Consider the following 26620-nt stretch of genomic DNA (forward strand, 5'->3'; position numbering starts at 1 on the left):
TTTTCTTATCACAGATACTGCGGCAAGATTTTCCCGAGATCTGCAAACCTAACACGTCACCTGAGGACGCACACTGGAGAGCAGCCCTATAGGTACTGCGACCCCTTACCCCTGTCTGTGGTGTGGTCAAGTGAATAAAGCAAGGGAATGAATGTTCAACAGCCTTCCTTGGCCAACTCCGGCGCTCGCTCCTTAGCATTGAAGACCCACCGTTGCGTTTTGCTCTCTAACAGGGCTTTTTGTGTTCGATGCTGATATTCAGCATTGGAGCTGCAGAGATAGGGGAAGGTTTGGTCCTAGCTAGCCCAGGCGCCATCCACAAGTCCTGCCTTTGCCTCGCGGGATAGCTGGTGTTTCTACACCAGCATGGTTGAAGTGATTTTCAAGAGGGCTTATGGTGACATTTTCCCTTGCAAAAATGTTTTTTTGTAAGAGCTCTGCAGTGTTATTTACAGCCTACAGCTGGGTGTTTCGTCAATCATCTGATTTCTGAAAGGTCTTGGATGCAAAGGCGTTACTGTATTTATTTGTTTCCTGCTGAATCTGGATCCTTTCTGAGGTCTGCTTAACCAAAACCCATGTGGGTGTACTCTCTTGTTGATAAGAATATGTATGTGAAATTGTATCCAGGACAGTCACATGCAGAAATGTGTATAGAAGCTTCACCTTATTGAAAATGAAAGACCAATTTAAATCAACTGGAAAGAAGCCAGTTCATGTTCCAGTAAAACAAATGCACCAATTTCTGCATTTTATGAGCTGTAAAGAGCAGCCTCATTGTTTGTGAGGAAACAATATGTTTTTTGCCTTTAGTCTCTTTAGGAAATGAGATTCACATCTAATTTTATTGAAGGAAGGTCTTGATGCATGTTATACTCGTCCACTGCATAAAAACCACAAGCGATTAGTAGCATAATGAACGATTTCAGCACACACAAAAAAAAAAATTTGACATCATTGACAAGCATAAGAGAAGCATGGGAGAAGTAAAAGATTGAAAAACTAAAGTAGTGAAGACTGTTGGCTAGTTGCCAGCCAGAGAATTTGGAATAGTTATAGTATGACTTAGTAATGGCTTAAAGAGCAATACAGTAAAGGCTTTAGGGACTCCAAATCGCTATAGAGTATGAAAATTGATGCCTCTGGTACCAGAGTGATAGACTAAACTACTCACATTGGCACAGTATTAAAGGTTGGGATTGTTTATTGCTGGTTTTTGCAAGATAACCAAATTTCCTCTGGGATTAGCAATCGAGCAAGCTAATTCCTCAAGAAAAGATTTAATCACACAGTATAATTTAGAATAGGAAAAGAAATAGCCCCTTTTTACCTTATTTGAGCATTAGAAGAGATCTGTTTCATGTTTTTTCCAAAAGTGTTTAATTGTATTGTATTGGCAGCACATGAAACAATAGAGTTATTGCTCTACTGTTTTCAGACTTCCCAACTTTGCGTGCAACAGTTTTAAAAACATGGGAATCAATTACCCTAGCTAATTTGATGCCGTTAACTCGAAATATTATGCTTATTCCTAAAGGCAGTATTTAAAATAGAAAGCCTAATGTGAATTAAAGCTAAAAAACCCACTGTAGAAGTGACGTCTCCATTCCAAGAGCATGGCTCTCCAGTTATTCAGCCAAAACTTGTCTTTATTTCAGGTAGGGTTTTGCCTCAATAGGGACCAAGGAACTGCAGTTGAGTACTGACACTGAGCCCAGAAGGCGCTTCATGTCTCTTAGAACAAATATTACACTTCCAGCTACTAACAACCCCTTTTCTACCTACTTGTTTTGGTTTTTTTTAGATGCAAATACTGTGACAGATCCTTTAGCATATCTTCTAACCTGCAGAGACATGTCCGTAACATCCACAATAAAGAGAAGCCATTCAAGTGTCACTTGTGTGACAGGTGTTTTGGTCAACAAACCAATCTTGACAGACATCTAAAAAAGCACGAGAATGGGAACATGTCTGGTATGTATGCCTTTTCCCTCTCCAGCGTGCCCTACGTACCGCCAGCGTTCATATACAGGGACTGCACGTTCACTTTCAATGCTGCTGAGTGTCAATAGGCACACGTTGTTCTGTGCCGTCTGCTCCGATGAGTGGGGTTTTGAAAAATATGTAAGTGCCTAAGCTCTGCTGACATTTAAAGTGCTTTGAAAATCCCAGCATAAACTCTACCCTTGTACAACTTAATACCACTGGATGATGTCCTTTCTTTTGGTTTTAATTAAGCCAACCATAGCATTTTGAGAACAGACTGGGAAAATTGGTTTAATCCCATCTCCGCAATCACTTGGCTCTCAATAGGAGTCCTAGATTTAGAGTCTCAGGGGGCACTCTAAAAGATTTTCTTGGCACCTTCTAAAATATTCCCACTGTCAGGAGCTGAAAAGCACTCGCTATTATGGAGGTAATGGTGCCTCCCAAGCCCCCAAGCAAATCGGTCACTGTACAACAGCAGCAACGGCAGCGGCAGGTAGTGGATGTCATTGGTCTGGTTTAGGAATCTGCGGGGTTTAGTGAAAACCCTGTCTGCAGTCTTTTCAGTCTACATTTTGCTCCACTGGAAATAACCAGGTACATGCAGGGAATGCAGAGCTGTCTTTTCCCCGATGCTCAGAGAAAGATGTCTGTCACTGGTCTCTCAGTGCTAATGAACCTGGGTGATTATGTCAACGGCTGCTCCATATTTTAAGCAAATCTGCATAATTAGTAGCTAAAATGAAATTCCATTTGCTCAGTTCAACCATTGGTCTAACACAGTTATTGACTGACAGTCTTGGAGTCGCAAGGGAACAGGAGGGGGATGTTGAAATAGATACTTGGCAAAAGCAATTATAAACCATGGAAATGGCACCCAGCATGCAAGCAGTCGTTTTGGCTGGAAACCACTTTCACCCCTGGATAATAATACTTCCCTTCTAATTACCGGTTTTACAGCCAATAGATCACTATGACCAACTTTCCTGGGTCTCACCCATTTTAACCATTGCTTCAATTTCAGTTTGATTTAAATAGTTAAATATAGAAAATGTGAAGGAGTAACAACAGAAGTCCTCTATTTTGCTTTAAGGTACTGCAACATCTTCACCTCACTCAGAACTGGAAAGCACAGGGGCAATCCTAGATGACAAGGAAGACTCTTACTTCACAGAAATTAGGAATTTTATTGGAAACAGCAACCACAACAATCAGTCCCCCCGAAACTCAGAAGAGAGGTGAGTAGCACCTTCCTTTTGCTACTCTTCCTTTCCCAGGTTTGCTCACTTATTAAACCTGATTTTTCACTTGTGATGATGTCTGGAGCCAGAGTTATTTAGCAATCTGGTTGCTTCAGCTTTCACCTCGGTGTCTTGTGAAAAGAAATGTGTTGATTCCCTTCCCATCCTGCGCGAACATGTTCCCGGTGGCAGATGCTGGACAGAAGGTTCCATCTATGAACACATTTCTCCTCATATCAGGACCTCTCAGTATCAAGTTCCCATAAATAAGTCTGTTGAAAAATTCCCTCATTTTACATTCACAGCAGAACAGGTGAATTCTACATCCTGTGGCTAAATGTAGAGATTTAAATGCGATTTAAATGTGTAATTAATAAAGTAGACTAAGCTAAATTCTTGGATCAAATGAAATATTATAACTGAAAGTCCTTTCCCGTAAGTAACTCAATCCCAAGAAAGATGCTGACTAGCAAAAAGCCTGTGAGGCTGTGGGTAGGCGTTGGTAGTCGACAGTGCTCTAGCATGTGAGACACTTTTTCCTACCAAGATTTATTAAGTATATGGGTGTTTCAATTCTTCTGAACTAACAGAAGAGAGACCACTTCTAAATATTTTCAGCTAATAAAAACACAGCTAAGCAGAAAGGGCTGTAGCATGGATACGCACATCAGCTGTACATATTTCTTTGAGGTTGGTTTTGCATTATGCGTTATTTGCGCTTTTGAATTGGCATTATGTTATCAGCATCAAAAATTTCTTACTGTTGGTGACAAACTTCACTGTCTTCTCAATTTCCAGATGCCTTTCTGAAGGGATAAAAATGGTGGACATAACACAATTTCCACAGAAGTATTGGATTAAGTGATTACATGCATATTCAAATTTCATTCCATCTTGATTGGCAATGAGGGCTTGGGATTTTTTCCTTGCACATCTGGTCTCAACATGTCCTCTGACAGGAAGTCAGCAAAGTGGAAAGGTTGCTGGGTTGTGCAGTGTTTCCTTTCTAAATTTGGCACTTCAGACTGCTCTTGATGGATATTTTATCCCTGGCAAATTGCTGCATTTGAAAGCATAATTAGAGAATCTGTTTTCTTAATCACATGGGTTTTGTTACTTTGGTTGTAGTCCATCTCCCTTTCATTTCTAGCAGCCTCAATTGAGCGTAACAAGCAAGTTGGCAGCCCAAACTGTGCTCAACGATTTCTTATTTCTGCCTATTTAAATAAAAGATGATAAAGAGATATTGCTCTGATTATCTTAGAAGGGGGTGGCTGCTTCAGCTCTCCCGACTCTGCACAGCCTCAGATTTTTTGATAGTGTGATATAAACAGACCATTCCCTGGCTTTTTTTTAATGCAATCCTGAACTCATGACAATCAGCTGGAATTTGCTAGGAAAATAGATGAAACTCTATTATGTTTAGGAAAACGATGCTATTGTTGTATAAGAAACCAACTTTCACTTGTGTATGCTCCATAAGAAAGTACGTCTGTTACAACAGCAAGTCAAATGTTAAATACCAAATAAATTGCTAGGGTTCATCCTTATCTTGCTCAAACTTTTGATATATTCCATATTGTCCCGCACAGTTTGAAGCACACGGAGTCTAAAGCAAACTGCGGGCAGACAATAAAGTTTCCATTTTTATAACTGTATTCCTGGAAGAGTAAGGACCTTTTGCACAATGAGAACAATAGATGAATCAAGGCCTTCATGCTACATAACTCAGCGGAGCAGATATGCTGGTAGCGTGAATTGTGTGGCTCCACCAAGTGCAGCCCTTTTACACCACTAGTACCTCTGGCCGTGCATTTGTCGACATGGAGGTGCTGAATTTCTTTAGCTCTCATTTAATGTGGTGAACACGATGCAGCTGCGGATGCTCAGAATCCTACAGGGTTGAGGCCGTTAGCAAATGAGCCCCTACTTCAGCATGGGTATTATGTCCTTGATAAAATCCCGTAGGAAGTAGTTAAGAGAAGTCATTGTCTGAAAGCAAAGGACAACGTAATAACAGCGGGTAGACCAAATGGTTTTCCATGTGCGTATTGCTATAATTACTCGTTTAATAAGAATAAATGCACTTAAAATGCTATACGGCCTTTCTTTTCATTACTTCTTACCCTTCAAATCAGTCGATAATGTAGTTCAGCATGGAGGCAATATTGCAGACCGCTCTTCAGGTCTTCAGCTGAAGTCCCTTAGGTTCCCATGTATGTAATCCATACGTCAGTGAAGTAGTATGGCTTCCAAATGGGTGGTAGTGTGCAAAATTAATTATGCATGTAATTTTGACTTTAAAACTCTGAATGTGGTATTGGATGTCATTTTTGAAAATGCTGGATCTGATTTTCAGAGTTTCTTGGCCCCTACAGCTTCTGTTAAAAGGCAATGAGTTGTTTTGCCCAGACTACATATATGATTGGAAACATGAGATGAAATAATGCATGAGAAAATTTGGAACGGATATCTGAACATACCTCCGCTTGAACAGTAGTTTTAGCAGGATAACAGGAAAATCCCATGCTGATGGTACTGTAACCTCCCACTGATTTTTGAGTGGTATTTTCTCCAATACTGCCTAAACGTCTGAAGCTAAACAAGATATTAAATACAGAAATCACTTTATTCTACTGGGACAGATCCTTTTCAGATCTGCCTCTGACAATCTGCTGGTGAGGAGCTTTCATAACTCATTTGTGATTATTGCCTGGGTTTGTTCTGGTACTTTCAGAATGAATGGCAGCCACTTTAAGGATGAAAAAGCCATGGTAGCCAGCCAGAACTCGGATTTGCTGGATGATGAAGAGGTGGAAGATGAAGTAATGATGGATGAAGAAGATGAAGAGAGTGAAATTGCAGGGAAAGCAGTCAAAGAGCCTGTTACAAGTGACATGCACGAGGGGACTCCAGAGGAGGATTACGAGGAAACGAGTACTTTGGACATGAACTGCAAAGCTTCCCCTGGCAGGTTGGTTCCTTCCGAGTATTGGTGTGCCTGATACGTGAAATAAAAACAATAAACCATAGAAGAGTGCCAGCACCAAACTGTGTGCTGTGGGAACCGGTCCGTGGTAGCCAGCTTCCCAGTTACGATAGCAACATGCGTCTGTGTTTGGGTCAATACCAGCCCTGTTTTCAGTCTCTTCTTGCAATCTGTAGCCCTTAAGAGGAAAAATAGCTGTGCTCGGGGAACTATTGTCAGGTTCTGGGTGAGACAGGAAACATTCATGGGAGGGACGTTATCTGCTCCATAAACTGATCTGGGTCTCCTGTAATGGTCTTGTGAAAGGCTGAGGAGACACTAGGAGAGAGATGACCTCTCCCTCCCCCGCCCCTGCTGCCCACCCTCTCCTTTTTAGAAAAGAAAGGGGAATTTCTTTTATTTCAGGACCACAGTTCCACAGGGCAAGGTGGTTTATGAGTGTAAAAAAGGGAGAAATGGCTCAGATGTGTAAATCTGAGAGAATGAGGGAATGCAGAGAGGATTGTTTAATTGACATTAAAACCTCCGTGGTGTTTTTGTAGGTATAAAGAGGAGGAGTATAATAAGACTGGACTTTCGGCTTTGGACCACATAAGGCACTTCACAGATAGCCTCAAAATGAGGAAAATGGAAGAAAATCAATATAGTGAAGCTGAATTGGCAGCTTTCAATACTTCCCAGCTGCCAGAGGACCTAAAACAACCATTGTACAGGAAATCCAAATCCCAGGTAAAAGCTTAACTCAGTTAAAATGTTATTGTCGCCAAATACCCGAAGGATTAAACTGTTAGTGTGTGGCAGGCAAGGTCGTTTCAGCTTCATCAGACAGGGCTGTGCTCCATGTCCACAAACCTCAGCCTGCCCCGACCTCCCCCTGCGCTCCCACCGCACCACGGAGACATGGCAGGGTGCTCTGGTCCCTGTATAATGCAGGATTTTCTTACTTTTTTGCTATTTCTGCCATCCGCAGAAATGCCATGATAAGAAACAGTCCCACTCTGCTTTCAGACAGCCAGCGTGGTCACACTGATGCCCTGGAGTTGAGCTGCAGCCTTGCAGGGGTGTGACTCGATCTTCTGGCTGGCTTGGCTTTTTGGTGTTGTTTTTTTAATAGTCTGTTGGATGTTACTGCCTCTAGGTCCTCAGCATGTTTTTAAAACAGCAATAACTAGACTGATATCCTAGTGCTATTTCTTGAAAATTTTTTAAACATTAATTAAAATGGGTCTCTTTAGCCCCTTTAAAAGACTCCTGTTTTAAAAGCTGCAGAATATGCCTGCAGAAAAGGTCACCAAAGGGGACTGTGGTATTTGGTGAAATACAGGACCAGCCAAGGGATAATGTGATTCCTCAGGCTCTTGAAAAGAGCCTCCTGTGCCAAGAATCTAAAGGCACAGGAGACTCTGGGTGCTTGTCTACTATGAAAGGTTTCTCAGAGCTTCGTGAAGCCAGATGAAAGCAGAAATTATTATTACTATTAGTGAGTCAAAAGTGTCAGTGAAAAGGTTGACAGTGGTTTTACCTAATGCGTTTTGATTTTTTTTAAATAAGTTGAGAATAGCAGCTGTAGCCTAAACGATGCCCTAACCGCGTAGGGGTGGCACGGGTCCAAGCTCAGATCCATGCCGCGGGATCATGACCTCTTCGTCCTTTTTCTTTCCCCATCCAGGCGTATGCGATGATGCTCTCTCTTTCCGACAAGGACTCCCTTCATTCTGCATCCCACAGTTCTCCCAATATGTGGCACAGTATGGCGAGAGCCGCTGCAGAATCCAGCGCCATTCAATCCATCAGTCACGTATGACAGTGTGAAGTCTTACCAAGGATGGGACCAAGTCCAAACCAGTAGCATGGCTCTTTCATATATGACTATTTAAAAGACTGCTGAGCAGAATGCCTTATAAATCTGCAGGGTCACTCATTTAAAGTCCGGTGACCTTAAACTGAATAATTTTAAAAAGAAAGAAACTATTTATTCTCAATATTTTGTTTTGCACAGCAAAGGCAGCTGCTGACTTCTGGAGGATCAATGCGACTTAAAAAAAAAAAAAGTTTCAATGGATTATGTAAACCGGGGCCGGGAAAAAAGTGTCTTCCAGTTCACCCGGCTTTGAGGGGCAGGGGCAAAAGGGTTAAGACTGCATTGATACACACATGGGCACTCCTTTAAAGTAGGAACTGAATTGATTTTCTTTTTGTATAAGATAGTTTGACACAGGATTGGGAACAGTTGCTTTTATGTACAAATCTCTTCATTAAAGCTTTATGCATTTTAGCCCTTCAAAGAAAGAAACTAGTTCTATCAAATGCGCACTATCCATCGTAAATGTAGAAAGAAGTAACAGGGAATATTTTGTTCTCTCCATAATTCTTTTGCCTTCTCAACTGCATTGTTAAAAAAAAAGGAAAAACAAGGAAAAAAAAAAGAAAGAAAAAAAAGAACTCTGAGAAACAATACATAAGAGGCTTGTGTATATTGTAAACTATGAATGTTCACTACTCCAAGAAGCTAAATCATCCAGATAATTCCGTGAAAGCACCGCGTTCATCGACAGCACCACTAGTTCAAATCATTGTAAGGAGATTTTAATTTTCGACAATCATGTCACTATTTTGTTGTATTGTTTCCTTTCCCCCCTACCCTCTAATTTCTTCTTTGTGTTGTGTGTACCATGTATTTATTTGTTGGCAAACGATTGTTTGTTGATTAAAATAGCACTGTTCCTATAACAAACAGCACTGCTCCAGTCCCCCACTGCGTTACGATGTAAGGCACCCATGTACTTCAAAAAAAGTGAGGTGAACTGATCTGTGTATATGGGAGTGCAAAACAGTGTTTGAAATTTTCTTACATTCCTCTTTTATTTTATTTTTGCCTTTTAATGAACTAAATAACTAATAGATGCGACTTAGTTTTTTTTTGTAATACAGTAAATTGATTCGATTGTATAAACAGTTATAATTTCTTCATGAAAGCATGATTCTTCTGATTAAAAAACTGTACCCAATATTTTATGCTGGTTGTCTGCGAGCTTGTGTGATGTTATGTTCATGTTAATCCTATTTGTAAGATGAAGTGTTCCAAATTTATGTTTTAAAAAAATAAATAAATGACGGAAGGTATTCAGTTATTTTTGGGGGTTTTTTTTGGCCTTTAGTGAGGGACCAGATTTATTTTTCCTTTTGTTTATAATCTCATTTTGAAATAATCGGCAAGTTGAGGTACTTTCTTTAAATGCTTTGTACAATGTAACTGTTACGCATTTCAGTACATTACTATGGGAGGATCAACTTAAAAAAAAATAAAGGACTACAAAACTGAAGGGATCTTTTTCCTTATTGTCTTGTTTTTCTCTGGATCAGGGCAAAAATGGCATATTTCGTCTGCAATCTGGGGAGCTGTGTCTGTGGGGTCATGAGGATAGGGGGAACCAGAGGATGGGGCACTGTGAAGCATCTTGGACTTGGTCATGCAATTTAGGACCCGATCCAGAGTCTCTCAATAGACCATTGGAGGCTTTTAGATCAGTCCTTTAAGGTTCAAAACACTACCTTGGAAAAGAGAACTATTTCATTTTACAAGAGGGATTGGTGCAAGGTCACCTTTGAACGCTGTTGTGGAGCCTTGAGCTCGGGCTGGTGATGCACCCGCCTGCTGATCATGGGGACGATGTTGGGAAGCAGTGGCTTGGCTGGCTAATAGCAAAAAATTGTCTCACCAGAATGATAAAAATCCATAGTTGAGAAGGTAAATGGACATCCAACTGCATGAAATGAGCCTTTAGGGTCTAAAAGGAGAAAAAAAAAAAAAAGAATATTTTAGTTTGAGCATTCTCTTTGAAATCAGATCCAAAGCCCTGCTTCTTCTGGACAACCTGCAGAGCGGTGGGAGGTGGGATGTCCAGGAAAAGCCGGCGTTGGCCCAGGCAATGCACATTTTACTGCTCTTCCCATCGGCAGAGATGGGAGGACTGAGAGCTCCAAAGGGGACCGTGAGGATGTCCCTGCCTGCCACCCTCGGCCAAGCTTGATCTTTCCGGCTACTGCACAGGGCTGTCCTTTAAGTAGCTTGAAAGAGTGGATGTGCCATACTGCGGAATCTTTTTTTGCAGTGGGACCAAGGGTTGCTATCACCAGATGCAAGCGAGCTGGCATGAGCAAGCAATGAGGGAGCGCAGCGCTGGGTATCAGTAACCCAGGGTAGTTAGTAACAAACTGCATATTAAACCCAGCACTGACCCAGTGGGAAAGGCACATTTAGGGAATATGATTGGCAGGAGGTTTTGTTAAATCTGGCTCCGCCGATGCCAAAAAAAGGGCCTCCAAAGATGGAGGCCTTGTCTCCAGGCCAAAGGCAAGGGGTGCTCCTCTCTCGGCCTCTTTCAGTACACAAAGACCTCTCGTAGCCCACCAGATCCTTAAGTTACATTTCAGAATAACCTGTCATTCTTGTCTTCAGCCTACGGTTTGACTTGTTTTATAACCATCACGTAGCAACGGGGGCATCAGCAGGCCTGAATCCAAACCCAGCAAGGAGAGGCCTGGGCTGCCTTTGGTGCGCGCTGATGGCTCCGGGGCCTCATGCTCAGGTTGATGGCAAGCTGAGGCCTACGGGCCGATGGTTTTCGTGCAGGAAGCCTAAACCACACCTGGAAAAAAAAAAATAAAATTAAATTTAAAAAAATAGCCTGTGTGCATGTTCTTGTACTCACTTCGCTGGCCTGAGCCAACGGTCAGGTACATGCTGATAATTGCATAAATAGGCTATTATTTTTAGTGCAGTTAAAGTCACCGTGAAACTTGGGTTTAGGTTTCTGCCAAATAAAGAGAACAAATAGATTAATCAAGTCAAGTTTTATCTGCAAACACCTTTCCAGATTGTTTTCCCCTTCAATTTGATGCAATGACAGTTCTTATCAGCTCTACCCTCACCTGCCCTAGATGAAAGGGGTTTTAGGAGGTAGAGAAAGGGTGGGACGGTTTCCCCTGGGTTTAATGTTCTGGGTTACAATAGCACACTCCCGTCATATAACTGTCAGGGAAAGTACTCCTTGAGCTGAGCCACAGGGTTAGTTTAACCTGTGCCTAACCAGGTCTATTGACCATCAGGGAGCGGCTGCCATGGCCTCATCGAATCCCCGGGCTGATGTTCCCATGGAGAGCCTTGAGCTTTGTACTTTCATGTCAAAGTATCCCACCCAGCAGCATGCCTACGGGGTGCGATGAGCAGAGGGGGGGTGAAACATATCACTGGGGTCCTTCAACTCCATGTAGCTACCTTATCATGACCTTGATTTTCACTGCCTTTTCTCAGCAGCAGAGTTTTTCAGCCAGAGGAATAGCTGAAAAGCAAACCCAGATTAGATTAGCCATCTCATCTCCCAAATAGAGAAAACTGGATAATTTTTGTCTTCGTGTCATACACTCCCTGATGGACCACACAGATGCACTTGCTTAGATGCAAACAGATCACTAAGGACGGACCAATGTTTCTGGCTTTCTGCTACAGTGATTTTTTTTTCCTTAAAAAAAAAAAGAAAAAAATCAATACTTTTTAAAAGAAAAAAACCTTCAGCTTATTTCAGCATCATCCTACTGTTCACCCCACTGTAGTAGTTTTCCATAAGTCAACAAATCATTCCCATGTGACACAGCAGCCTTACTAGATGAAGGAGCTGTGTATTACTGCCTCAATTCCTATCTACAGAATCTAACAAAGCACCAGCATGACAAGATGATTAATCAATATTTCACCCTGGCCCACATCCTTAATACCACTGCAGGTCCGAGTCACCGTTCCCGTGTCAGCCCTGCTGTTTTACTGCATTAATAGCCACATTTGTGGAGTAATGGGAGGGGAAGTTATTATAAAAACATTTGTGAGGCCACTTTTGCTCAGCGATTCAGTTTGGACTGTTGCTCCATGTGTGTCTTGAACTTTAAAACTTTTTGTCGGGTCTCTCTTGCTCAGGCGTATGGAGAATTGCTGGAAACTCCTGGAACGTTTTGCTGCACCGTGCTGCCTTCCAGCTATATTAAGTCTCATTTGTGGTTTTGCTGGTCAGTCATATAGTGGCACAGAAAAGCTAGTTCATTTTAAAGATGCTTCCAGTAATGATTTAAACAAAACAAGGGCATCCAGCACCAAACAGAAGACCCTTTCTCCATGTCAAAGACAGTATACCTTGCCAAGACTACAGTTATAAGAAAAATGAATTCTGCAGCCTGGCCAAAACCATCCTCTTTCCCATCTCATTGAACAGCTGTGTAGGCTTGTGTGTATACCTGGTCTGTAGCTTCCAATAGCCCAATTAAATCATCTTTTGTTTCTATACCGAAAATGGTGCCAGCTTCAGGAAAGACTCAGCTTTATAATTCGGAGTTGCTTAATGAAGTCTGGGGAGAAGGTGAAGGAGAGAACATCAAATAGAAAGTAAAAAAAAATAATAATACTGTATTCCTTTTCTTTTCCTGTACTTTTTAACCCCAACTCAGATTCATTTGCTGCTAGAGGAAAATAATTTTCAGCAAAATTTACTGTTTTCCCAGAATTCAGATTTTAATCAGACTAACATTTAAATAATCCCTGGAAAGAGGCCCCACTGCCACGCTGTGATTCAGGAACTCAAGGTATGTCTTGCAAGACTGAAGCCTTTTTCCCAAAACTACTGTCTAAATTTTGCTTGGGACCAGTTGCCCCCATGGGTATGACCATAAACCAGACTGAACACAGATCCCTTTGCCACCTTGTGCTGGAAGCAGAGCCTCCTTTTTTTTTGATCCAGGAGTGTCCTATTTTAATGGAAATTGAAGCTATTTATATCCATAAATCCATTCAGGAAAGTTTGGGGAACATTTTATTATGAAAGGTGCTGTGGAAATATAAAAGTAGTCTCGTATAACATGCTGGGTAGGAACTTTAGCAGTATCAGCTCCATCTGTCTGAGCAGAGGGTCTGAAAGAAGGCACCTCCAGAAAGCACCCTCCTTTTCCCTGCTTTATTTTAATACTAATTAATTCCAGAAAGGCTAAAGAAATGTGATGAAATGCTACACTTCTAAGAAAAAGTTTTGCCTGAGAGTCTTAAAGCAGGCCTCCCAGCTTGGGAGGGTCTAGTGGGAGAAGAGGGTTAGTGGTCATTTTGATGCTTAAATTATCAGTAATTAAGAGGTTGATTTTTGGGGATTGAAGAAAATTTTAAACAGCTGCTTCTTTCAGGCCTTTACTCCTCATTTTCATTAGCATGTGCTAAGGCAATCTGGAAAATATATTTAGATCTATATTATGCTATGTCAAGACCTCAGCATCTGTACCTTGGGGCAGATACATGTGAGATAGCTGAGGGTAGATGTGCCAGCACGCACATGTGGAAATGTTCAATTTGTAATATGATTATAGCCCCAAAACAAAGCTTGCTTGATACCTGTGGCATATTTGTTTCATGGTAAGCGCAGAAAATTCTCAAAAATAGTGTCATGTTTCGCATCACCAGCCAACTCAAACTAGAGAAGTAGCGCTTTAATTCCCGGGGAATCTCTTTCAACAGAAGCGTGTCAGGCCCAATTAAGGTCCAGGCAGCCCCACGTTAATTGGGTTGAGGTATGCAGCGGCATAACATGGCCATTTAGCAAAGCAACTCCTTTGTCCAGGCCAGCGCCCGCCCTCGCACCAGCCTGTCTCTCTTCCCGAGGGCGGCCAGTGGAGAAACTCCTGCTAGAAAATTGCCTGGAAAACGTTAACAAGTGCAGTGAGAGGTTTTAGTAGCAGTGGATAAAACAGCTCGGGGTGCTCTGCCAGCAGCTCGCCACGTGGCCTCCTGCATTAAAGTTACCATCACGGGAGACAAAGGTAGTGAGCTGCATCCTTTGCCCACGTAACACAAGCCACGACAGCAGCATCCTCCAAAGATGCTCTCTTGTCTCATCCGCAGGTCTTCCTCCACTCCCAAATTAAAGAGGTTTTTTTCTTACATCTGAAGTGCTAATGCACTAGAATAGAGAAAAAAAAAAATGAAGCCGTGAGCTGAGATGTGGAGATGAATTTAAGCATTCAACTCCTCCCGAATTTCAGCGGGATTTGTGTGAAAATCCCAGCAATAGCCTCAGTTTCAGGTCATCCATAATCCAAATGAAAGTGAAACATTGGAGGACAGAGACTAAGGGTCTTCACACAAAACTGATTCTTACAGACATTTTAATGATTTAGATCTTCCTAATTACAAACTAGGTGTTTCACTGTACCCAAGTCTTTCATAGAATCATAGAATGGTTTGGGTTGGAAGGGACCTTTAAAGGTCATCTACTTCAACCCCCCTGCGATGAGCAGGGTCATCTTCAACTCGATCAGGTTGCTCAGAGCCCCGTCCAACCTGACCTTGAATGTTTCCAGGGATGGGGCATCGACCACCTCTCTGGGCAACCTGTTCCAGTGTTTCACCACCCTCCTCATAAAAAATTTCTTCCTTATGTCTAGTCTGAATCTACCCTCTTTTAGTTTAAAACCATTACCCCTTGTCCTCCTGCACCAGGCCCTATGAAAAAGTCTGTCCTCTTTCCCCTGTTGCTGCTAGGCCTGTTGGGCACCCATCTGGCATGTCTTCTCTTGAATTCATCTGTAGTCTGAGCGTGGCGAGGGATCTTTTCTAGCACCCAGCCTCTCCTGGCTCATGTCTTAAAGGAGGATAATCTTTGCCATCCTCGGACCAACGTGAAGTCCCTGCATGCTGACACGTGCCTACCCCTTCTCAGGAGGGGACTGCTGGAGATGTGAAGTCCAGTCAGCTGCAGTCATAACTGTGTAATAAAAATTTAGTTCAGAAGGATCCACAGCCCCTCTGCTCTGTGTAACCACAAGCCGCAAAACACTTTGCAATCCACTGCAACAAAGTAAAGACCTTTATTACATTTAGACTTGATTCCCTGGTACTCTTTTTGGAAGCAGTTCTGCTGTTTTTATTACTTAAGAGCTATTAAAACCTTAACCACTGCATGGAGCAACTCACTCCAGCTTTACACTCGTCCATAAAAACTTTGAATGGGAGATCAAGAACTACTTTTTGGACCTAACACCCCGTTAGCTGAGGAACGCCAGAATCAGGTCTGAATTTGTCCCTGTCCCGGCTGAGCGTACAGACCAGGCTGAGAGATGCTGAAGGGCAGGAGCATGACTTGTTACGAGATTTTCCCCATGCTTTTTCTTCACTGCTTGTAAGGAAGGACAGAGAGTGGGAAGCCACAGTGACCTCTTCTCCCACCGTGTGTCAGTCATAAGCCGAGCTCTGCACATGCCACCCTCTGTTAGCTTAGGAAGGAGTGAAGTTGGAAGGAAAGTCATTGTGCGAAGAACTAAGGAGAGCAGGAAGAGGGACTGGGGTAAATCCCTCAAGAAAAACCAAAAAAAATCTTGAACCAGCCTAAATCTGGCATGGTGCTGTGGGAAAAGCAGCATGCATAGGTAATCAGTAAGATGGCACACTGGCGTTGGACCAGCTCAGTCACCCCTCCAAAAAAAACCCTCTGAAGCACGAGTGCAAAACCAAAACAACCTGACATGGTGTAATGGAAATGGCATCGGCCAAAAACTTCTATAAGGGAACTCCCTGTGTCGCTCTTTACGTTGCTCAGATACTGGTGGTGTGTGTAACACAGAAGCTAGCTCAAAGCCTCTCATTATTTTAACTTTTTTTTTATTATAGAGTCGAAAAATCTGGCTTTCTCAGCTCACCGCTAGTTCCAAAGCATAACTTCCTCCTCCTCCACTCTGCCACTGAATTTTTAATATTTCCTCTTTGGAAAATGTCAGGAGTCTCAGCAGGGTGTGGGTTTCTGCTCTAATACAGCTCTGCCGGGGGTGAGCGAGGCTGGGGTGTCTTAGGGCAACACTTTGCCCTCGGAAAATATATTTTAGTTACTCTCCCCACAGAAAAACAAGAGACAACAACAACAACAAAAAAGCATTTTTTCCCAAACCTGGGGAACCAGCCTCGTAAATTATCCATTTATAATGTTTCTTCGTTTCAGCTGAAACAATGATCCCGGCACATTTTCTTTTAAACTTTGTCTCCCAGTCCAAGTGGCCACCTACTTTGTTGTCCAAATTTCTCGTGCAGTTCGAATCCTACAATGTGTAATCTCAGTAAGGTTATCAGTTATGTCATGCATTATACAGCCTCCAATCAGCGTAGTGGGAAACAGCATTTTCATTTAATACCAGGAGAAACAGTGGAAGTCAGCGATTGATACCAACACAATGATGGGAAAAAGTGTCCAGAGGTGCTACTCACATAATCTCACTTTACAACATCTTGAAAATTCAATAGAAAGGACTTTGCTAACAATACCAGAATGACATACCACTGATTATTGTTCCTAAAGCGCTTAACAATAAGAAAGCTCTCTAAATATATCTCAACAAAAAACATATAACAGTTTGTTTCTTCTTTTTTTTTTTCAAAGCACATAGTATTAGTCAACAATTGTTGTGTGGTGTGAGCCCATTAGGGCTGTTGGCTGGTAATGTTCTGGGAAATGAGCTCTTGAAAGATCTTTTTTCTTTTTTAAACATGCCTAACAATTGTATCTTAAAACAATCCTGGAAGCATTAAGTATCTGCAAACTGCAAGGACCCACTCTAACTTATTTTCTTAAGACTGAAGAAAGAATTAACTACCCTTGCATTTTATTCACTCGCTTAGAAATTCAGCCGTGAGAAATAATTTTTAGCTCAGAACAGAAATTAGAACCTTTTTAAAGACCAACTGTTTCTTGTTAAGTCAAGTCCCTGGTCTCTGCAGGGTTGGGTGAGTTCTCCAAATGACACGTGAGCACTTTCCTGGTTAATCTCTCCCCAGCAGCCAGAGTCCCCAGTTTAACATGACTTTAAGAAAGGGTTAAAATGCAATTAAAGCGAACATTAAATATGCCGTGACATTGCCCTCAGAAGGAAAGCTGAAATAGGCATATTTACTGCTAAACCCACCCTTTAGAGGTTGAGCTGGCAACCACTTAGTAGTCAGTGTCTACTACAGAAGAGCCCTGAAAGTAATTAATTACTCAGCACCTTCCAAGAGCAGGGCCCACCTTCGGGGCCGTTTCTGCTAACGCTGAAGCACACAAATGAAGCCACGTATGGAGTAAAATCCTTCACTCGCTTTGCAGCGTCAGGCCCATAGCTATGTTTCATTACTGTGTTATTGTACAACGCTTTCGGTGTGTATGGCCATCCAGAAACTCATTGGTGAAGATTAAATAATAATTGTAATGCCTTTGATATTGTTTACATTTCAAAAGCAAACCTAACCCTTATATGTCAGAGATCTTCACTGCATTTATAGCATTAAAAGGCCAATGAAAGATCCCTAAAAATCATTAACTGAAGTAAACATTGAATCACATTACAGAGTCAACAACAGAGAATTTTTGAATGAAATAAATGTGTCGTGCTTGAGGATATCGAGTGAAATATCCACTGGATTTTCTTTTATTGCATGCTCTTAATCTCTCTGTTTATTATTGAAGTGGTTAATAAGCAATTCCTAAAACAGATCCAGAAGGTGTCTTTAGCAGCCTGACTGTCAGCCCACACCAGCAAAATATATTTTCCACCAGCCTTTTGCAATCCTAGCTTGATTTCACCTTAAACACTTTTTGGAATGATTATTTTTGTTCTCTGAACTTAGACATTAGTTGTATAGATTCAGTTAAGATTTGTTTGCCGTCAATATAAACAGCATTTACTGGGTACAAGATATATCAGAAGGAAGAATTTTAACTTCTGAAAACAGTTTAGGATGATCAAATGAATGGAGCAAGGAAACATTGTGAAAATCTGACTTGAGCGCTGGCCACTTGGCACTGTTTTCCCCGCTGCACCACCACACGGTGCTTGTTACTGTCCATCAATATAACCCAAATTTATTTAGAGACATAGACCCGTTCTGTACTTCACTTGGAGATATTTTTGTTTTCCCCTTCCCCACTAAATACTATGGGAGTCCTTCAAAGCACCTTCTGGTACACTTTGTGGAACCTGGTATTGAACTAACTGTCGGATCTCTGCCAGTTGAATATATTTACATAAACCTATTTATTAAGTATTAAATATTAAGAATTTATTAAGTATTAAGCAAGATTTTGTTTTCTTATCCTTTCTCTAATATTTAAGTATATATTTAATTAGCGGTATTACTCCACACAGTAACCTGAACAAAGCACCAGCTAAATTAGAGGCTGACTCTCCCAAAGGCAGGACTGGAAATACTCCTGGACTTGACATGGTTTCAAACCTGGCTTTGCACATTTTGCTGCTTTTCACTCCCTGATTTTATATACTTACAATACTTAATGTATCAGTATTGCATATAATAATAAGTACTTATATGCAAGTATTGCATATAATTGCATATATACTTAGGCAATTTGGAGATGATAGCGTTTATTGCTCACCAGAGGGATGGCAGCAACTGCAATGGCTGTGATTAACCCTGGCAATAAGGAGATGACTTCAAATTACCCCTGGCTGAAAGGTGTGGGGGTCCACGCGCCTGCGCCCAGCTGGGATGTGCATCTCCTGCGCCGGCCTCGGCACCGGCCAACGCGTGGCAGAGCTGGTGGTTGTTGTTGTTGTTGGTTGGTTTTGAAGTCAAGTCATAGGAAACCGCTTGAATGGCTGGAGCCAGAGCGTCTCTGCAAGGGGCAGCCAAATACAAAAAAGCACACAGGGCTGTATCGGTGTTTAATTACTTTGTTGTTTTTAAAAATGTTTTTTTTATCCCTGTTGAAAGGCTCCAACTCTACAGTACCAGGGAGCTGGGCTGGTGTTGCCAGAGGCTCCTCACTGGGAGCTAGGTGCCTTTGAGGACACGGGGCAAAGCACCAAAGTCCCTTTACAAACCTTTCAGCCTTAGGCACCTTCTCCCTCCCAGCTGAAAGCTTTCCCAAACCCAGTCCTGGGAGCAAAAAGTCTCTCCCCCAAGGGATGGAGCCCTGACTCAGAGACACCCCACAGCTGAAACCAAAGAGCCAAAGCACTTTTGCTGAGGGTATTTACTGCACCACCCAGAGCATCGCCCGTGCCCCTGCCCGCCGGGGAGGACACCAACCCCAGCCTCGCTGCAGCACGGCCGGGACACGCTTCTAGAGGTCTTCAAGTCACCAGGAGCTCCGGCAGTGGGATGGGATCGAGCCTGAGAGATCACAGTTCTTAGCCGGGCATGCTGCCTTGGACCCGCGCTCGCACTGCAGCCCGAGAGCCTCTCTTACATGCCTGTGAAAATATGTACCCCAGTGACTACACAAGTAAACATGTGCCTCGTGAACTACATGATTCATATGTGATCTGAGGTTTTAGGAGTAGAGATTTCTGCATTTTTTTAATACTACCTGGCATGTTTGAAAGCACTGTCCAGGAACATGAAGCCTCTATGTAAATGATTTTCCATTATTTATTACATTTATGTTTATAGCTCACCCTAAGCCTTACAGTGAAAAGTGGCATAAGCTCTTTGAAAACAAAGGTAAAACCTTAACCAAGGCTTTAATGTCTTCTTGGAGTGCTGCAATTCTCCGCAGGAGCATCAGAAACGTTCCCCACTGGGGACAGTGGCGGGCGATGGACGGACCATCCCTGCCTCCCTGCAGACCCCCTCCCCGTGCCCACTTGTACACACAACATTTCTTGTCTGTATCAATGTATTTAACATGTGAGAAATAAAGTGTGGAAAACTTATTTCAGCTGCATTTCACGGGCAGGCTCTTTGATCAGCCGATGCCTGAAGTATTATTCGGCACACAGGAAAATGGACAACTTAGGTAAAGAGCTAGCCGCCGCTAAATGGCTGTCGACGTTGCCAGCAGTCATTAGGCAGCCTTTGGCTTTGAATAAAAATATCATAAGCCAGGGGAAAACTCCCCCTTGCCCTGCATCGGGGCAATATTTCACAGCTACTGCCCCGATGCACCAACCCACGGCTAAACCTCGCAGCAACTTGCGACTCAGAACAAGTAGCGAGGGTTTAGTTAACCCCGGCTTGCTTTCTTGACTCCAATTTTGTTTAAAGAGCGTAAGGCGAGGAGGGAATCCTGCGAAGGGTTTCTCTTAACATTGTCGGTGATTTATTTTCCTTCGCAGAGCAGTGCAAAGCCCTCCCAGTCCTAATTGCCGGGTGCTCTCTCGTGGCTGCTTGGGGAAGTGCTCACGGTCCCTCCTCCAGCTCAGACCAGACCTTCTTCAAAACAAATTAAAGAAAAGGGCCCGGCGCCAACTAGAAGTAACTCTGGATGACTGTAAAGTCCCCAGTAAGAGGACTTTTTACAGCCCAGTACCCAAGTGCTGGGCTACCGCAGGTCCTTGCTGGGCTGGTGTTGGGGAGCAAATGCAGATTTTTACCTAATTATTGCCTGTTTGAGTAGCCAAGAAAAAAGCAGGAGCTAAACCAGGTCTTGCTGGGCAGAGGTACCAGTGATGACCTCCTTGTGCTGGCAGCAAGCTTCTCTCTGTTAGCTGGTAGCTCCTATAGCAGTTTTGAAATTCTGCTTTACCTTTTTTTTTAGTATACGTTAGTATGTGGAGCATAATACATGAGCCAGACCTGAGCAGTGCGGAAAGGCTGTCTTGATTCATTGCACTCATATGATTTTGGCTGCAGTAAATTCACTCTCCTGCTACAGCGTGCAATTTGAGGGTTTATTGAATACTGGCACAAACAGAGGGGAATCATCAAAGTCTAGATAATTGCAGGGCTTTTTTTGCTTCCGCTGTCATTGCTTTACCAGCTATTGTCTCACTGCTTGGGAAAGCACGGCCAAATACCTCTCATAAGAAATAAAATATTAAAAAAGTAAATTTTATTCCTTCTTCTATTTCTTTTCCTTGTGGTAGGACTTACTCTCATGTATGATTCTTTACAGTCTCCAGGAAGTTTTTGGTTTCTTCTCCTATTTCACTATCCCTTCATTCGGCGCTGCCTCTGAAAAACGTTATACAACGTCCCATCCGTTTTCTTTGTTAGCACCCAAACTCTTGGCCCCTTTCTGTTAGAGATGGAAACCTAACACCTCTTCTTCAGCAGAAGGGGTTTGGCCTGTGAAATCCCTGGAGAAGCTTTCTGTTCACCTCAGCGAGCACCAGACCGACCGCTGGGAGAGCGCCTTCCCTCCTCAGCCTTCCCCTACCATTTGTCTTCCCTGCTATCCCCACATTTCAGTTCCCCTAAAAATCACCCGGAGATCATTGGCCAGTTCAGAAAAGACAACTGCTCCATCACAGTTGAAATCTGAGCTCGCACATATGGTTGAAGTTAAGCTAAGGTCTTCTTCCCAGAAATGCTTTGTGAAGTTCTTCTGCAGGCAAGTCTTTTCCAGTAAGATAGTGTCTCCTCGCCTGCTATTTTGCTTAGTCTCGCTTTCTTTTATCTTCCTTGTCGAACTTAAATGTCGCCATTCACTGCTAGCAGATGTGGTTTGGGATTCCTACATTCTTTTATGCCTTTATTTCAGTGCTTTCATCACAGCTTCTCTTTCAGCTAGGTGAATCAAAGGCCTTTCCATAGTCCAGTCAATGCAAGCTATACATGATGGCTTGTTTTATTTGGCAATCTTCTCCAGTATGTGATTCATTGTCTGCAGGTGATTCATAGTTAGGAAATTACTTCTGAACCCTGCCAGTGCTTGTGGTTGATTAAAGTTCAGAAGTCCCTGTAGTCTGTTCACCAGCGCTTTTTTGTCAACTCAAATATTTGTGTGCAGTAAAGAACAGTAAAAAGTGGATGTGCTATTGACATGAGCAATTTACTTGAATGTTTGCATCTTTAGAAGGCTCTACCAAAATCTCCAGAACTGGCATGAAACTGTTTCACAATGTCTGACTAAATGAATCACGTTTTACAAATAAATATCTGTCAAATTGTTCAATTACTCGAGATCCAGTCATTAAGCAATAAAATAAAGCAGTAAATAGGAGACATCTGCTGCAAAGTGCTACAGAAACGTAAGCATCTTTCTCAAGTTACCTTCTTTGCATTTTGGTATAATGATTCACCAAAAATGTCTTACCCAAGGCAATCAAACAGCAGAAAATTGTCCCCTGCAAAACAATATTGGCATAGCATGGTACCTTACCCAAAGCAAATACAGCTCAACATCTCGGTGGAGGCTACCTAGGAACAAAGAGAAGACTGATCAGTTGACGTGCTGCAGTGTTATTAGGTGAGATCAGACGGTTCGGGATACTGAAACCTTGAAAGAAAAATAGTATTGGAAGTCACTGCTTCTGATCTTGAATTAATTTTTTAAAGATGTAAATGCTGCCCTTTCTTTGAAAGATAATATTTCCCATAATGGTCGAGAGAGAACCCAACTTTTTCTTTACATCAGATGTGCTTTACATCAGAGTTTCTTGTAGGAATAACATTAAAACTCAAGGCATGGATGGTCGTGGCGTTTAAACACTGAGTCTCTAAGGACTGCCTGGTCAAATCCATTGCAGCAGTAACTGAATACCAAAGGTTGGCAACTTCTAGGTAGCTGCTCTCAGACCGAAGGGGGGAATAACAGCTCCTTTCGGTCAGGCACATCTCCACATCAGGGCTGCCACGCTCCCAAGAAGGATGAGGGGCTTTTTGGCAGCATCAGCCTACAGTGTTGACCCAGAAAAATGGTATTTCCAAGAATACAAATTAATTAAAATACCTTTTGGAAAGGCACTCGGATAACAGCAAATTTAAGGAGTTGTAGCCTCTTCCCTTTGCTCTCAGGCGGCTCAGGCTCATTGCTTCATCTAGAGTGTCAGTTTGCAGAGCAGTGCTTGATTCACATTTCTTTGAAAAAGAAAATATTTTTAAAACTTATCTTGATAGTTATAGAATTTCCTGTGAAAGATACATTTTTCCTGCCAAAAGATTCCTACAATGCTCAAGTAGCACTTCAAAAACAGTAAAGCTGGAATGACACTTGCATATTTTACTGGTAATGGAGCATAGTAAAAACAGAAATGGAAAGAATACTCAAGTATCCAAAGCTACATTATCACAGAAGTATCAGCTTCTTTCAGACCTTTCTCTGTATAACATTTCAGCACCAGCAGCTCTACCTATAACTTGGCTCACAGATTATGTTTAAAATTGGAATTGCACATATTAAACCCATACCGTGTGAAGATTTCTGTGTATAAGTCAAAATTCTTTTCTAAACAGAAACCCTGTAACTTCTCTGTGCTTCAGGTTGCACCAGTTTCTCTGTACATACCTCCACTTACAGGATTGGGTGGGTTTTGACAGAAGTGAGGTTTCAAATACCTATTTAGTGATTTTAGTTACTTTCCACAGCTCCCACAAGCCTGAGAAGGTCCAGCAAGCACAGTGTGTGTTTTAAACCTTCTCCCAATATGCTTGTTTAGACAAATATTTTTTGCTGAGTTCAATTTCTCCCAGGGGAATTGACTTTGGATAAGAAGTGGTTAAAAAAAATCCTCCCCCAGGATTTGACTGAGTATAATTGGCAGCAATTTAGTAAGAACACTGGGACACCATGAAATGCAAAATTGGATTAAAAAAAAAAATCCTTAAAACAGCAGGTTAAGACCTCAGTTTTCCATCTCATCAAGAAACTGCATCCAGCGCAATTTAAATAGAGACATTCAACAACTAGGAGCTGAACGCTTGACTTGTAGCCGCCCTTTAAACCTGTCTCAGAAGACATAGAAATGCTCCTGCTTAGGCGAGATTTTTCCAAACCCCATCAGCTCCTTTCTGCCGGCTGCCGTGTGTGTTTGCAAGTCTCGCTGGCTCAGCAAACCTCCAGGTTAGATTTGCCCACTGAGACCAGCCTACGACGCTCCTCTTCTATAAAAAACCACAAGCAATGACAACGAATTTGGCATTTTATTCATACGCGGTACTCAACTTTGAATTCCTGCCTCATTTAGCCAAAGATATTTGGCTTGGTCACTCTTCGGCTTTGATAGCTTAGATATTGGTGCACTTCACCTTAATGCCACATGTGCTTTTTATTTTAGGCTATGCAAAAACTGTGTCATGACGCTAGGGAAAATATATTGCCCCACATCCCAGGATAAAAGGGATGGTAGTCAATTCAAATTGGTGTCCACTTTTCCATGATAAGTGCATGCACATCTAGCTGATGATAAACTTATTTCCAGTGTTTTTTGTGGTTCAGATGTCAAGAGAAGCACAAAATCCACCATGAGTGGCACAATGACTTCCGTGAGAAGCCATGCCTCCGGCTGATCTATTTCTCGACTAGCTTTTTAATTAACCTGAAAATGTCCAAAACCACAAATGTGTCTTTAAAGTAGGACTCAAAAGACAAAGGACACATACTGATAAAACACAAACCTAGTGTGGTTTTGCTGTTTTTCTGAAAGAAAAAGCAGCGTTATTATAAAACCCCAATGTTCCTAGTTATGATATAGGGACTCATCACATGGGGGGAGAGAGGAGGTAGAACGATGACTTTCTGAAATAAAACCCCATGACTGTGTGTCACACTCACTTACACACAAGGCGAAGTGAGTGGAACTGCACGTGCAGACAAACGTCGCTAGAGCTGATGTCCACGTACGTCCCGGCTGCTCGGCCATCAGAAAATGGTGGGGAGGTTAATGGCATCAGGAGCTGACCAGTCCCACTGACACATTTTTAGGACATATAAAATAAGTTTAAAACAAAGACTAAGCACAAAGAACTGACATGGTGAGACCCCTTCTTGAAAGCCTGGAGGGACTCCTTGAAAACAACAACTCTTCAGAATCATTTACAAATGCTGCCCCATCTGTAAACACAAGAAACATCCTTAATGTAAACAGCGTCCCTCGCTCTGAAAGTGCGAGGAGAAATGAACAGGAAGCAAGGCAGCAGAAAGAGGAATAAATCAATGACAGACTTTTATGAAACAAGACATCTTGGTCCTTATGCATATACTCACACACCAAAATCGCTTATTAACTCCACATGGATCAAGCGAACTCTTTGGAAAAGAGAGCCTAAAGAGATGAGGAACATGAAAGGAGCATCTAGAAACAGATGGGACATAAGGTTTTCAATAAACCTGAACATAGATGGGAATCTCACATAGCAGCAGCTAAACTACCTCGTGCTGTGAGCCCATCAAATTTCACAAGCTTAACAACATTGGGCTGAATCTATACATGTGGATGAGAATTTGCAGAGGATAAATCTAGCATGTTATTTGAAGCTGATGAGCTGTGTGGTTCAGCAGTAGGGATGCTCCCTCCAGGTTAATATAAGGCACCCATGTAGCACGTCGCTGGAAGCAGCAGCTTCTCAATGTGCTTTGACAGCAACGGTATAATAATTTGTCAATGTATCTATCTTGCCTAGTCTATGGTTAATTAACTGATCTGGCAATTCCCTTTCCCATTCTCTAAATTGTCACTGGGCCAGAAATTCTTGTTCTAAGCCTGGACCTGGACCCCACTTTTAAATAAAATAAAAAAATCCCCAAAGTCTGGTATTATTCCATAGTTATTATTTGGGTTATAGGAAGACCAACAGGTCCAACAATAAGACCAGAGCCAGTATGTTCAGCTTTGTACAAATCTAGTGTAATTCTTCATGCCTTGAAGAATTGACAGTCAAAATAGAAATGATCAGAACACAGGTAATTAGCAACACAGAGAATAAACCCCCAGTTCCTTGATACCCCACGTACTGTCCTGTCCACGCTGCCCATTCAGCCTAGGCCCTCTAACACCTTCTAATGACCACTGAAGGTTTGTTTTGGTTTTTTTTTTGATCAAGAGCTGCTGTGGTACTGATGAATACAAGTATTCCCCATGACAGAGAAGAAAAGCAATCTTGATTGTGGAGAGAAAATGCCCCAAGGTGCAATCAGATTTCCCATTAAAAGGCTTTGTGTATCTTCAGATCTGACACTAATAGCCACCAATTAAACCTGACACAACAGATAATAAAAATCTATAGCTATCTCTAATATGTAACAGTGTCTACAACATAATTACCTTAATCACATTTACCCTTACTGTGAGGCCGGCTATTTATGACCAATCATTCCACCGACCTCCATCAAGCGTTTGATAAAAAGCACCTTTGAGGAAAACCTGCACTTTACAAGAACGCTCTATTAGGCTACGGATTAAGAAAGGAAATTAGTACCTAGGGTCAAATCATTTTGGTACTATTTACATTGGAAAGGGGCTTCCTGATTTATATCTCTGTAAATATTATCTCATCACTAGGTGCCAGCTGCCAACCCTGGGCCAGGCTGGATTGCGTAGGGTGTAAATCAGGGCAGGACGTAGTGCATCCTCTGTGGCTGAGGCCGGTGAGACCACCTGAAGGGCAGGTCCCTGTGGGACAGCATGGCGTGACGGGGTGAGCTCCCCAGGGGCCGTCCCTGGTGATGCAGGT

General features: G+C 42.3%; 1 protein-coding gene across 7 annotated transcripts in view; it reads left to right on the forward strand.

Moving 5' to 3' along the window:
- Positions 1 to 9543, forward strand: part of MECOM (MDS1 and EVI1 complex locus) — a 344182-nt gene extending 334639 nt beyond the window's left edge. For all 7 annotated transcript variants that reach the window (XM_069792770.1, XM_069792771.1, XM_069792772.1 and 4 more), the window contains 6 exons: positions 15 to 92; positions 1805 to 1974; positions 3080 to 3224; positions 5965 to 6201; positions 6759 to 6945; positions 7886 to 9543. In XM_069792770.1, the coding sequence (XP_069648871.1) occupies positions 15 to 92; positions 1805 to 1974; positions 3080 to 3224; positions 5965 to 6201; positions 6759 to 6945; positions 7886 to 8020 (952 nt within the window). In that variant the 3' untranslated portion in view covers positions 8021 to 9543. The remainder of the gene's footprint in view (positions 1 to 14; positions 93 to 1804; positions 1975 to 3079; positions 3225 to 5964; positions 6202 to 6758; positions 6946 to 7885) is intronic.
- The last annotated feature ends 17077 nt before the right edge of the window (positions 9544 to 26620 follow it).

The sequence above is a fragment of the Haliaeetus albicilla genome, chromosome 9, assembly GCF_947461875.1.
Source record: "Haliaeetus albicilla chromosome 9, bHalAlb1.1, whole genome shotgun sequence".
NCBI lineage: Eukaryota > Metazoa > Chordata > Aves > Accipitriformes > Accipitridae > Haliaeetus > Haliaeetus albicilla.